Source organism: Homarus americanus, unplaced genomic scaffold, assembly GCF_018991925.1.
Source record: "Homarus americanus isolate GMGI-L3 unplaced genomic scaffold, GMGI_Hamer_2.0 scaffold48220, whole genome shotgun sequence".
NCBI classification, from domain to species: domain Eukaryota; kingdom Metazoa; phylum Arthropoda; class Malacostraca; order Decapoda; family Nephropidae; genus Homarus; species Homarus americanus.
In genome coordinates this window covers 1437203-1450604 of record NW_024755060.1, presented here as the reverse complement: position 1 = coordinate 1450604, position 13402 = coordinate 1437203, and the positions used below count along the sequence as shown (strand labels likewise).

Here is a 13402-nt window from a genome sequence, read left to right as displayed (position 1 = left end):
GATACATTTCTGGTGGTAGAGGTTCTTTAACACGGAGAGGAGAGGTAATGAACCCAGTCATCAGTAACAATAAAATGACTTCTTGTGTTTTTACCTTTATTACGTCACATATATTTATACCATTAACTTACTCAAATGGTGAAAAGTTTATGTCTTCATACAAACCACATACTGTACTGTACAATATATTAAGATCTTGTAAGTTAAAGCAGATAACTATGAGTTCATAAGTTAAAAGCATATAATGTGACTAACAATTTATTTCAATTATAAACTTTCATTCAGGAATCATTATCTATTATGGCACTCAAGTTTTAACCTGGAATTAATACTCATATATTATTTACAAACAAATGAACACATGAAAACTGTTGGATAGTTTTCTTAACATATATAAAAGTTATGTCTTGGATAAAAATCTTCTCAATTAATTATCTAACTAAACAAGACTAGGATATATAACAATATAAAGGGCAATACAGTACCTATTTACGAGTCAGGATCTAAACTAACCAAAAATTCTGGTCCTAAGTCTAAAAAATTCAGGTTTTTTTTATCTTGAATGGGAGTATTTTCACTTGAGGTTTTAACAATTTATCTTTCAAGTCTTATATAATAATTCCCCTACTTGTAATTTTCTCATGAATATATCTTTAAGCCTGATGTTTTGAGAGTTTAGGTGACCAAATATTTGACAAAACCAACCCAACACTAAATACTGTACTGACCTGATAATATAACCAACATTGCTTCTTGTAGCTTAAGAGGATGATTGGCTTACCTCCTCCACACAAAACCTGTCATCCATACTGTCTCTCTCTCTCTCACACGCACACACACACACACACACACTATTACACGATGAGGTAAACATGAAGGAACAAACTGTACACAAATTACTGATGACAAATAAGCTGCTCTCCTCAAAACATTGGTACCAACAAATCATCTACGTACAGTCAGTTGATAATGAAAGGTACCGGTCATTTTTCATTCAACAGTCAGGCAGTTAAGTGAGTGTTTTAATGAAGCTGGGGTAATGTGATGATGCTAAAAGATTTATATGGAATTGAAAGCTAATGTATATGGGATTGAAACTTTTAATTTATATAAGATCAAAAAGTGTTATTTATAGAGGATTGAAAAGTAATTTATATAGGATTGAAAGCTTATTTATACGAGATTGAAAACTATAAAACATATCAACGTCTTGGATGAGATGTGATATTCAGAAAGCTATTACCTAACAAATGGGATTCAAACACTGAGATTCTCTGATGATACGAATGATAAGAGAGGATAAAATTACTGACTTGAGAGCATAATCAGGAAATTATGCTAAAGCTGATAAAAAGTAACGGCTGTCGGGGAATCTTTTACAACGGAGCCGACGATGAAGCGATAAAATTATAGATTTCTTACAATACAGATTTTTTTTATTCCATTAACCCTCTTTTCTATAAACATTAACACCAACAATTAAGACATCTTGTTTATCGATACTAAATCACATTTTCTGTACAGTAAAACCCGACATAGTACAGTACAGCACCAGAAGTCTTGTGAACTTCTGCCTTTGTAAGTGTCAGGTTAATAGGAAAAAGGGGGTATATGTTTCTCTTCAATTGTTCTTGTAAATTTTGTGGGTAATTTGTGGCAACAGTTTCCCCCATTAATTTTACCCTGTGAAAGTTGCAGCAGTTTCTAAACCAGCAAACTATCCCCTAGCAATGGAAGGTGGCCTGATATATGACTAATCCTCTCTGTGATGCCTGTACTGTACTTCCTTGCTCTGATTTCATTTGACCTATAAATTCAATATTGGGGTTAAGGTAGTAGGTGAATGTTGAATTTATTATTTCTTCTAACTTGTTACATTACTAGAAATCTTTTACTTGAGTGCATTTCAAAAATAATTTTATGTGAATGATAAAAATTAAAGAATTACTGATGGGTGAGTCAAAGCCACGACCCAAGGCACCTTTGAACACATTCTAGCCACAGTTTGTTTGAATCTGGTTTGTCAATCTGCATCTCTTGAGGACTGGTAAGATAATGTAAACAATAGTACCATATCTTGGCAAATTTACATCACATGAAGATGCAATATGTAGGGCTTTACTGTTTAAGTAAATAATAAGCTAGAGTACCATAAAATAACAATACGATTTTGTGCATAAAAATAACAACATTACTTAATAACAAAAAATAATAGAGAAACATTGTCAAGAACTTAAGGGTAACTATATGAAAGTTGAAGTCCTGTTAGGAAACAATGACTACATCATGTGTAGTTGTTGCAGCACCCACTAACACCAACAGGATAGAATGGTGAAACAATATGTCCCAGAGGCATAGACCAAGGACTTCACGTGATAGAATGGCCAGTTTTGTATCCACCATAGATTAACCCATTAACCTATCAGAGTATTGGGAACAACCTCGGGTAATCTTCACGTATTAAGCACCTTTATTTCCGATGAGAGTACGACATTAATGAACCGCTCAGCAAGAAAATGGTGTTCCATCTTCTTTTTCTTAGTCTGGAGCACAAAGTTGAGCTCATCCACCACTTGAAGATACATAAACAACATGCTGATGACTATAGTGTGTGTCGGATATAAAAATGCAATATAATCCTTTATGAGTATTAAAAAGATTGGATTTACTAGAGATGCAGTCAAATCAAGCCTCATTCTCTCTGGGTTGCTATTTCTATTATACTACGGCCATGTAATGCGTAATCGAGCTAGTAAACCTCAGCTATTGACTATTAATATGAGAATAATGAAAGCAGATAAAATTTGATAATCAGTAAGGATATTCGATTAAAATTTCTCCTAAACCTTGTGGGTACTACAAGCCTCGGTGTGATAAAAGCTAGACAGCTGTATCAAGGAGAAAGACTAAGACTGTGTTAAAAAAATAAAACCTGCTCTCGGTGCTTGACGCTAAGACCAGCTCCCACACCATTTATAAAACTGATAAAAGAACATAACAGGTTTCTACAGCTGTAAACCAAAGAGAATAAAACTATAAAACAACTTACAGATCTAAAACCTAAGATGGCACAAATAAATTATAAAACAAAACATATTGACTAGCTGATAAAGGAGGATTTATATATATATACTATTTAGTCATTTGTGCCAAGACATTTTGAGCATACGTCATGAGGGAAGAGCGGAGATGGACCGCCAGGGCAGCCGAGTGACACTGCCGGATATGACCTCTTAACTCTTCGTGCCGATTGGTGGGAATAATACGCATAAAAACATCCAACGGCGACGACACCACCAGCTCACCCAGGACATCTGTCGGCAAAACAAGGATCAGATAACACAGAAACCCTCAAAAGTTTTCTACATTCTTAAATTCAAATGACAGCCTATCAACTGACACACAATAGGTCAAACTTATCTAATGATCTTTATTTATCAATTTTTAACTCCAGTATAATGATGTATATTTAATCCATCTATCCATTACATATCTGTCCAGTAAGGTAACACAAGCAAACTCTCCTACAGGGTGAATCAAAATGTGAAATAAATATGCCCTGAAATACTCTACTCACCATTTACAATATCAGAATACACTTGGTAGGTCGGGTCTGGTTCTGTGAGGGTAGACTTGTGGTTTATTAGCTTACACACCAGTTCTTCCCACTCAAGTGTTGTTTCATACATATCCTGTCAAATAAAGATTGGATTAATTAATTGATTGAGTAGGTAATAATTAAAGATTGTATTAGGTATAAATATTACCTCTGTAGTCCCCAGCCCAGCATAAACCCAAACTGCAATTCATTAACATCAATTTCTCAATCATCTTTTCTCAACTTTCATATCTTGATCTAATAGCTTAAGGCCCCTACAGTTTCCATATTCAAGTTGCATTGTTTTACTTTCTTGTAAGTATTCACAATCATTCTCTTCAACCAGCCAGAAGGAAGAGTATATTCTGTCATAATTGTAGTATTTACCAGCGCCACACCAGCATCATCTTAAGTTTTAACATCCAGGCTTTCCATTCTTCATTTCATCAATCACTTTTTTCACCCATTCTCTCTCAATCATTGGGTATTAATTACTGCCTCTTACCTTTCCATACTGAAGCAGAGCATGAGGGAATTCCTGTAAGATGAACTCCAGCTGCTGTGAGGGATCCAGGCACAGAATCCGCAAGGACTGAGCACCCAGGGCAGTGGGGTTTGATGTTACAAACTTGAGGACATTATTACGATCTTCAACTGATGGCAAGTCAGAGCTCAAGAGACTCTGAAAAGACAAAATTCAATCAATATAATTCTCTGATAAACATACCTGGCAGTTCTTGTTGTATAAAAGAGATATATTCCATAGAAGTAAGATATTGAGTAAAAATTCATCGAGTGGAAGCCATTTTCCCATAGGCACTGTGTTATAAATGGAGGATTAATTCCATCTACCTCATCCATGGACTAGCTATGTTCTTTCTTTCCTCTCGCTCCATTCTCTTTTCCCTTTCCTCTCACTCCATTCTCTTCTCCAGTTCCTCTCTCTCTCTCTCTCTCCCCTGCCCTACATGATACAACACCCAAGACACTAACCTGGAGAACCACAAGATGCAGTAAGGATGAAGACAGGTTTTTCCCCTCTTCCTCAACCTCAACTCCTGCCTTTTTCTCTACTGCTCCTCCGTCCTCTGCTGCACCACTCTGACTCTCCTGTAGTGATTGATCATTACTAAACGGTGGCAGCAGACCCAGGAAGATGGGTCGTGGTGCATAAAGCTCTTTCAAGGCAGCTCGTTGGTCACTCCAGTTTGGATCTTCTTTCGACTGATGAAGATAATGGAGAAGTCATCTGGTTAAGTATGAATTCTGGTGTCTTAGTTTTAACAAATATCATATTACTTCTTACCAGTAAAAGTTCCCTTATGTTATCACAGTTTACTCACATGTGTAAACTGTGGATACTCACTTTATCTCCAAAGGCTCCCATGAGACTGGCTAGATAAAGGCTCACCAACACCGTGATGGCTCGGTCATATCTCTCTCGCTGGTCAGTTATCTGTTTACATGATAAAAGAGAGAATCACATTAGTTAAGATATAGGTACTGTAGGTATCATCTGTTGATCAGTGACTCAGGAGGAGGTGTCACTAGGGTATTTTATGTAAGAAGCTGTAGTTCTCTTTTGTTATTCAAGATGTTAGCCCAATTACCATAACTATTTATTCATTCTTGGCAGCAATTTAAGAGAAATAATGCTTCCTACTTATAAACACAAGAAACATGTACGCACCGAAGACACACATACTGGTATATGTGTGCATGCATACACAAAAAGCCAGACACAAAATAAGAATACCCCTGTACTATATTACATTGTTTAAGTGTACAAATACTTCACTAAATATCAAGAACAGCTTACCTCAGAATTATGAGCATATTCTAAGAAAAACTTTTCAAGAAAGTCTCGCAGCCATAAGGAATGTGTGTTGCACTCTGGTCCACAGGATACTATTGGATAAACAGCCACAAACGCATCAACAAATGCATTAAGTGAGAGCATCCCTTCTCCAATAAGGGAGACAAACACTTCTGTGAACACCTCCTTCTTGTGCTCTGCCAACACCTGAAACAAGTTACCCTAATTAGCAACATTATAAAAATATTTCGTTCCTTCCCAATATTTCATGATTTTTATTAACCGTTTTTGTTTCTACAACTTTCATAAATCAACTCATAAATGATAAATGTTAATTAGTCTTTCATAAAACACATTTTATTACATAATTATACAACAAATAATGAAATAGTTTACATACTGAATCTCATAAGGTTGAGGGATGTTGTACCATTACGTTATATAGTACCTGAGTGAGAGGGGAGAGCCTGGTGGCCCCCTCCTCTGTGGTGAGCAGAAGCCGTGAGTGTTGCAGCAGCACCACCACCAGCTGGTATGCCCGGAGGGAGGCCAGAACAGTTGACACCTGTGGGGGTAATCAAAAGCATAATTTCATGTTGTTCTTTATCCTTTTGCAATTTAGCCATTTATAAAAAATCCTAAAATCATTCCGGAGTCAATACTTTCACATCATCTTCTAAAATCCATCACCAGGAACTACTAGAGTGTACCAGGTGTTCCAAATTTCAGGTGTTTTGCCCTAAGTTAGAATTTATGGAACTACTTTGATATTCTGCCAGTTTTTGAAGGATTCTGGACGATCAAGGCTCTACTGTCCAACAAGGAGGATCACAAGGACAGGAGAAAACATCAGCACTGAGAATTACTTCACCTGCTCGGGAGATCCACGATCCAGGAAGACTAAAGCCAGAGCTAAGACGTCCGTTGGTCGAGGCTCGGCTGTCTTGGACAACTCTTGCTTGATGATCGTAAGTACCTGTAATTAACAGAGCATCACACACTGCCTCAATGAACAGAGCTGAATAAACTGAGGATAGATTAGTGAAGGGCCAGCTCCCTCACTCTTCAAAGTACATGTGTGGTATAGGTAGTAGGAAGTGTAATCTTTTAGCTACTAGTCATTATGGAGTGGTCATCTACACTCAGCATGAAAGAAAAATGAGAGATGTCATCATAAACTGTCACATATAAGCATCATCTAGAATAAATAAATTAAGACAGGATAAGAATAGTGCTGTAAACTTATCCTGAGTTTAATTATGATACATTATTAAACTGAATCATAATGAATGTGGTAAAACACACAGAAAAATACTGATAACTGGAAAAATAAAAACTCTTAAAGACATCCCTCTATTCCTCTACTGTGACTCCATAACATCACTGGATAAAATTTTTCATCTCTAAATAAAAACTGTAGTAAAAGGTACAGTATGTTGCTCTGTCGTTACACCCAAATGTATACCTTATCCTTCTTATAGTCAGTGAGGCAGCTGGACTTGAGAATGATAGTGGACACTTTCTCTGGGGCAACCTTCTCTAGCATCTCTAAAACACAGTTTGCCTGTGGATAAAAAGCAACAAATGTATCAGCCAAAAGCAAAATATTCAAAATCCATCTACTAGACCTACTTGACCTCACACAGAAATCTTTATAAAAATACATAATACAAAAGTTATGCTCCACATACGGAAAAGTTTATAGATATCGGACAAGTTTAGAGACGAGTTCTCCCACCTGTGCAGATGACAGAGGAGGTGTGCTAGGGTGAAGCAGCAGGGCAGAGACCACAGCTACAAGGCCAGGACACTGAAGATCCAGTCGCTCAATCACTGCATCAGGACTAAGGCTGGAGACCTGGTAGTACTGTGTTGCTTGTTTCCACTCTGCCTCAGTCTCACACCTGCACAACAATCTCTCTTAACCTCTTCACTATGGGGACGCCAGTGGCAACATAAATTTTTGACTCTTGCCAAAGTAAATGAAAGAACGTACTAAACTGTATTAAGTGCACTGCAAAATAGGCTAAGAGAGACAGAACTTGTAATGCAGGAAACAAAGATTGGAGATGTGATTATGAATACAATAATTGAGCCAATGATAGAGTGTTGATATTCAACCCAAACTCTGGACACAGGTGAAAGATACAGATTAAATATAGCTGAAATGATGCTTTTGAGAGAATGATAGAAATAACAAAAATATGTGGCACAACATTAGACCTACTGGGCATAGTAGTCTCCAAGCAATGCTGAAGAGTCCTGCAGGAGAGAGTAGAGGTCCTCCTCAGCCTCCTGAACTTGTGGGAGTTCATGGTGAAGAGCTGTGGTGAGGACCAGGTGAGCTTCTAGTAGGAGGTGTAGGTAAGTGGATGGGGAGGCAGATCTGTGGCTACGACCCACACGAACCATCTCCTTGTAGAGGCTGGCAGCACTTGGTAGATGTAGAGAGTAAACTGTGTGTGACTTGTCACCTCCCCTGTAAAGGTAACAAAGTAACACCATCTTTTAAATTGTTCAATGAAAAGCAACTAAACCAGATGAAAAAGAAAATATCAGACAGTATAAAATAAACCAAACTTCCATTACTAATACAACAGTTTTCATCCACTGAGGAGGATAGTTGTTATTTCAAGGATATCAGTAAAATATAATTCAAGAAAATATGGTCAACTTTTACGTTATCAATGGATATACCTGTATGTACAGTATATACCCTTCCGGACTCCTAAAATACTCAGTCCTATGTTGAGTGGTGGCTGAACAGCATGTGAAAGACTAACTAATATCAAAATAATGCTGAAGTAATGGTATGACTGGACTGCACAATAGTCTTGTTAAAACAACCAATACACAGCAGCCTTACTCATTATTAGCAGCGGTGAGGGCGAGACAGGAGTCAGTCAGAGTGAGAGTCTCCACATTAAGGAAGGGTCGCAATCCCACTAAACACACCGTCTCTTCCCAATGTGGAGGCACCTGTACGATGAAAGTTGTATCACTGTCAGCCAAGCAAATGGTGGAAAGTTCAAGCTAGAAAATTATAACACCATGAAGTATTGCCTTAATCATCCACTTAAATGGTTTAATTTTTCTAAGAGGAGTGAAAGCAAAGGGAACAATATAATGAATCATTCAATCCTGCATAAATACCTTAAATGGCTTCACTCTGCATGTATTACACTAGAATAATTGCTCAAGTTATCAGCCAACATCAAGGAGGATTTATACATCACTGTACCATTCAAGTCCATCATAAAAGCATAAACTTACAATCATATTAAGATCTTCAGGGAGATGAGAGACAACAATGTGTGGGTGAGGTCTCAGGGTGTACGTCTCCAGGCCAGTGAGGGTGAGTGCGTGAAGGAGTGATGGTTCTAGGGCCACCGAGTACACGGGTGCGGTATAAGAGAACACACCTCCACGCACCACACTGTTCTCTGTAATAAAATAATGTCAACTAAATCTTCCCACCTTCACTAACTCATTACTTCTATAAATCCTCACAGAGATGATACTTTTCAATGTCTAATGGCAGATTAAACTAATATCATTTTCCAATATTAAGACAATTTCTTAATTATTTCAAGTATCACCCGAGATCCTTACTAAAAGCGTCCTCGAAGAGAGTGACGTGATACAGCTGACCAACATGAGGGGTCGTGAGGAAGATAGACGCCCCGACTTTGTGTGGAGAGCTGAGGGGAAGAAGAGGGTGCGAGAACCTCCTGGAAGTGGAAGCATTGCCCTCTGAGAACAAAAAGTGGAAAATTGAGACACTGTTTGATATATTGGTTTAGAAAGAAGGCATAATGTATCTGATAAATTCTAAAGGAGAAATATTACCAAAATAATGATGTTTAAGTTGTTAAACAGGTTACAGCCATTAGTAATTACTGTACTGGAAGTTATATACTATACACATTAAATACTTGTACTGTACTGGCAGTTATATAGAAATTAAATACTTGTACTGTAAGTTATATAGACATGAACACTCTGTACCTTTCTTTGTGGCTTCTGAGTCATAAACAGCCATTAACTTCAGGTTAGAGAATGGGATATCAGGATCATTGTTGTGATCGGCGCGGCGGTGAATGAGCGTCACCGCCTCGAACAGATTGGCTGGTATCTTCTGCGTTGAATTTCCGCTCAGGAGTTTTAGGCGAACACTGGAACATCGCGAAGAACTAGAGAGATAAACCAAAATATGATAAATCAAATGAAAATAAAAGACAAGAGAGTAGATAGTTTCTGCTGCAAGAGCTTATTGTCCAGGTTAACAGTAAACCTTCCCATTACAGCTTATGTAATACTGTAGGTTAGACAATCATTAATCACTACACATTCTGGTTACCTACAAGCTACTATCATACTTCAAACCAAGGAAACGCTCAAAATATTTCCTAAAAAATTAAATATATGGATTAGAAAATCACGAGAAATTGTACATATGTAAAAAAAAAAAGACATAAATAACTAAATAAAATAACTACAATAATACACAAGTTTTCTGACCTGACAGGACCAATAATTTCACCAGGTTCAGCTACTGGTCCACACTGCGCAGCTCCGACTAAGGATGGAAACAGTAAGATGCGGCTGTCGTCTGTGGGGCGCTTCCTCCCATAAGACAGTGTTGGAACCCACGTCAGTTCACCCAAGTCCACATAATCATCGGAATCACGGATAGACACCATACACTCCTGAAAAGCAAAATATCTATGAATAAAACAGTTAATTCTTGGATATACAAGGTACAGTATCATCTATGTAGTACAATATACCCATTATATATTGTTTCAAGGTGGAAAATGATAGATAATGTATAATCTTCACCTATAGTTTGGCTTATCTGGGGACTCTTTTGAAAACTTCATGGGAAATTTTACCTACATGCCCCAAGTTTATGAATACTGAATTTAATCTCTTCTTAAGCTGGAAGCTTAAACACTCCTCTAGTTCCTCTCTTAAGAAATATTGCTCACATTCTCTTCACTGCATCGACATCAAAGATAAAATGAAATAAAAAAAATATATATAAGAGCCAGCTAGATACATGACTAACTGCCACCTCTTACCTCTTTCTGGTTTAACCGTCGCTCACGTAGTCTACTGGCAGAACTGAGTGTGTCAATACTCCTACCAGGTGAGCGAGAAGCCGAGCGCGTCTTAGACTTTGATCTAGACTTACTGCGCTTCTCCTGAGGCTTCGAGTCTTTCTCCTCAGAGTTAGCCTTTAAGAGGTGGGAGTTTATGGTCACCTGGAATATGTGGGCTTCTGATTCAGACACACAGCCGATCAAATCCTCAGATATGTCGACCTCCTTAACAATAAATGACATGTCTAACTCAAGTAATTCTTCGAAGTCGATGAACTTGAGCTTCGACATATCATGAGTTTTTTGACAGAATTTAAAAACAGTTACGCTAATGCCACATGCCACGGCGATATTCCCGGTAGACTGACAACAGGAAATAAATTCAGCAGGTTTTCGTAGAGGAATTTCTACCATTTCCAAGTTAGCGACGCCCGATTGGCTGCTAGGGGTGACACGTCCTGCAATTCGCGCCCTCATTGGTTGGTTGGTGTTATCTTGATCCCAGTGAAGGTAAACACGAACATATCTGTGATCTCCTCCGTGTCTTGCCGGCTTGGTCTCTAGAGTCACCACAAAGTTCCCTGGTGAGAACACAAGAGAGAGTAGTATTAAAGGACAGATAATACTGCCAGTCACCGAGTTACCAACTGGTTATATTCCTGGACCCCGTGTGAAACTATCCGTTCGTAAGTTAGAAGTGTTAATTACACAGGTTACGTTAGGTTACGTTAGGTTTGGCTAGGTTTGGTTTGGTTTGGTTAGGATTGCATAGTTAGGTTAGGTTAGGAACGGTTCATTTCCTCCAAAAAATAATGTCAAAATCAATTAAAAAAAACACCAAAATTCACCAAATAAATAATATCTCACACCAACTGTGGATATAGAGTCAAAAACAAACTTTTACCAAAACTTGTCACATACCCGTCTCACAATACACCAGCTGTTGAACGAGGTCCACCGTCGGGAAGCTGCCGTTAAGGATTCCTCCCATCTTCAGGTCACGAATATCAACACTGTGTTCTCCCCCAACGAGCAGTATGTCCCCCTTGCCCCTGGTGACCCCTCGGCCACCAGAGTGTTCCAACCCTGCAACATCCTGCCGTGTGAAGTGGTGGACAGAGATGACACGAACCATCCTGCTGTTGAGAGAGTTTTAGAGTACAGTAACGAACTTAATGCATACCTAACCTAACCTAATGATAACATAACCTAACCTAATGATAACATAACCTAACCTAATGATAACATAACCTAACCTAATGCTAACCTAACCTAATGATAACATAACCTAACCTAATGATAACATAACCTAACCTAATGCTAACATAACATAACCTAACCTAATGCTAACCTAACCTAACCTAATGATAACCTAACCTAATGATAACATAACCTAACCTAATGATAACATAACCTAACCTAATGCTAACATAACCTAACCTAATGATAACATAACCTAACCTAATGCTAACATAACCTAACCTAATGCTAACATAACCTAACCTAATGCTAACATAACCTAACCTAATGCATACCTAACCTAACCTAATGCTAACATAACCTAACCTAATGCATACCTAACCTAACCTAATGCTAGCATAACCTAACCTTATGCTAACCTATCCTCACCTGAAGAATCTCCACCCCAGCATATTTCACCTAAAGATTAACCACCCTAATGCTAACCTAACCAAATCCTAACCCAAGATTATATCAGTACCTACTAAGTTTTTTTAAGATATCCAAGAACAATTAAAGTTCCTTGTTAATTTTGATACTGTTTCAGAATAATTACTTACTTTACTAAACAAAGAAAAAACACGGGAAATAAAGCAGGAACCATTACGTTAATAAACCACCAATAACATAATAAAAACCACAATAACATATTAAATCACTCAATAACCATATAATAACTAGCTAATTAAATACAAACAATAAACATAATTAATTCTTATAGAGTGAACACAGACATTACCACACCTACCACACCAGACATACACTCACCACATAACTCACCACACTGGGAGTTAAAATAAGAGTAATAAGAGATGAACAGCAAGGAGATAAAGAGGTTAGTGAAGAGGTAATAAAAACCACAAGATTTTTTAGTACCTGTGATGGGTAGAGCTGACTAGGGTCTCCATCACCTCCCTCTATATTATCAGGACATAAAATGAACTTCTTTATGGTATTATATTATGTTATATACTCTCCATTAATGATAAAATCCCTTAAATATATAATTATTTCATATGTAACTATTTAAATATATCTATGAATTAATATATCATAGCCTTATATACTTTTATACTTATTTCAATTGACGAGAGAGATTGGTTATGAAAATAGTTTTAATAATTATATATCACAGAGTTAAGATATATAAGAAGTTTTTAGGGATTTTATATGACTGGAAATATATTTTATAATGAAGGGAAATATATGTTAAAAGTGGATTTAATTGTTTAGTGTTTATTTGTGTTTCTGCCCGTCGTTTGTCCAGTCGTCTCATGAAGGGCGAACCTTAAATGTAGATAGATACGGTAGATAGATAGAGGGAAATAGACAGATAGATATAATAATGGATGGATAGATAGATAGGTTGAATATTATCATTATTATTATTATTATCATCATTATAGTGTCAAGGCGGAACTGTCAAATCCAACTTGAGAAGATATCAGCTGTTATTTATAAACTCTCTTGTGATTGGCTCAAAACATCTGGTAATGAAAACTCTCCTTCTATTGGTCAAAACCTCCTTGATTTAAGAAAATTCTGATTACTAAACCTCATAAAAGATAATTTATCGCTTCAATTGCATTAAAAAGTCTCACATAGAATAATATAAACATCAATATTAAATATATTAAATAATAT

General features: G+C 37.1%; 1 protein-coding gene across 5 annotated transcripts; it reads right to left on the bottom strand.

Annotated features, from left to right (window-relative positions):
* Positions 1 to 82: 82 nt before the first annotated feature.
* LOC121856350 (Hermansky-Pudlak syndrome 3 protein-like) lies at positions 83 to 12721 on the bottom strand. Of its 5 annotated transcripts, none has more exons than XM_042351855.1 (19): positions 12635 to 12721; positions 11441 to 11658; positions 10499 to 11100; positions 9936 to 10123; positions 9423 to 9607; positions 9027 to 9167; positions 8688 to 8857; positions 8281 to 8393; positions 7642 to 7893; positions 7153 to 7318; positions 6880 to 6978; positions 6286 to 6390; positions 5863 to 5979; positions 5418 to 5621; positions 4965 to 5054; positions 4592 to 4822; positions 4104 to 4280; positions 3578 to 3692; positions 83 to 3314 (listed from the first exon to the last, which is right to left on the bottom strand). In XM_042351855.1, exons 1-19 carry the CDS (start codon positions 12664 to 12666, stop codon positions 3133 to 3135), a joined length of 3387 nt encoding a protein of 1128 aa, XP_042207789.1. In that variant the 5' UTR covers positions 12667 to 12721; the 3' UTR covers positions 83 to 3132. The 5 variants fall into 5 exon arrangements, with proteins under 5 accessions (XP_042207789.1, XP_042207790.1, XP_042207792.1 ...); XM_042351856.1 differs by having other exon boundaries at positions 9423 to 9589; XM_042351858.1 differs by lacking the exon at positions 12635 to 12721 and adding an exon at positions 12539 to 12634.
* Between the last annotated feature and the right edge of the window lie 681 nt (positions 12722 to 13402).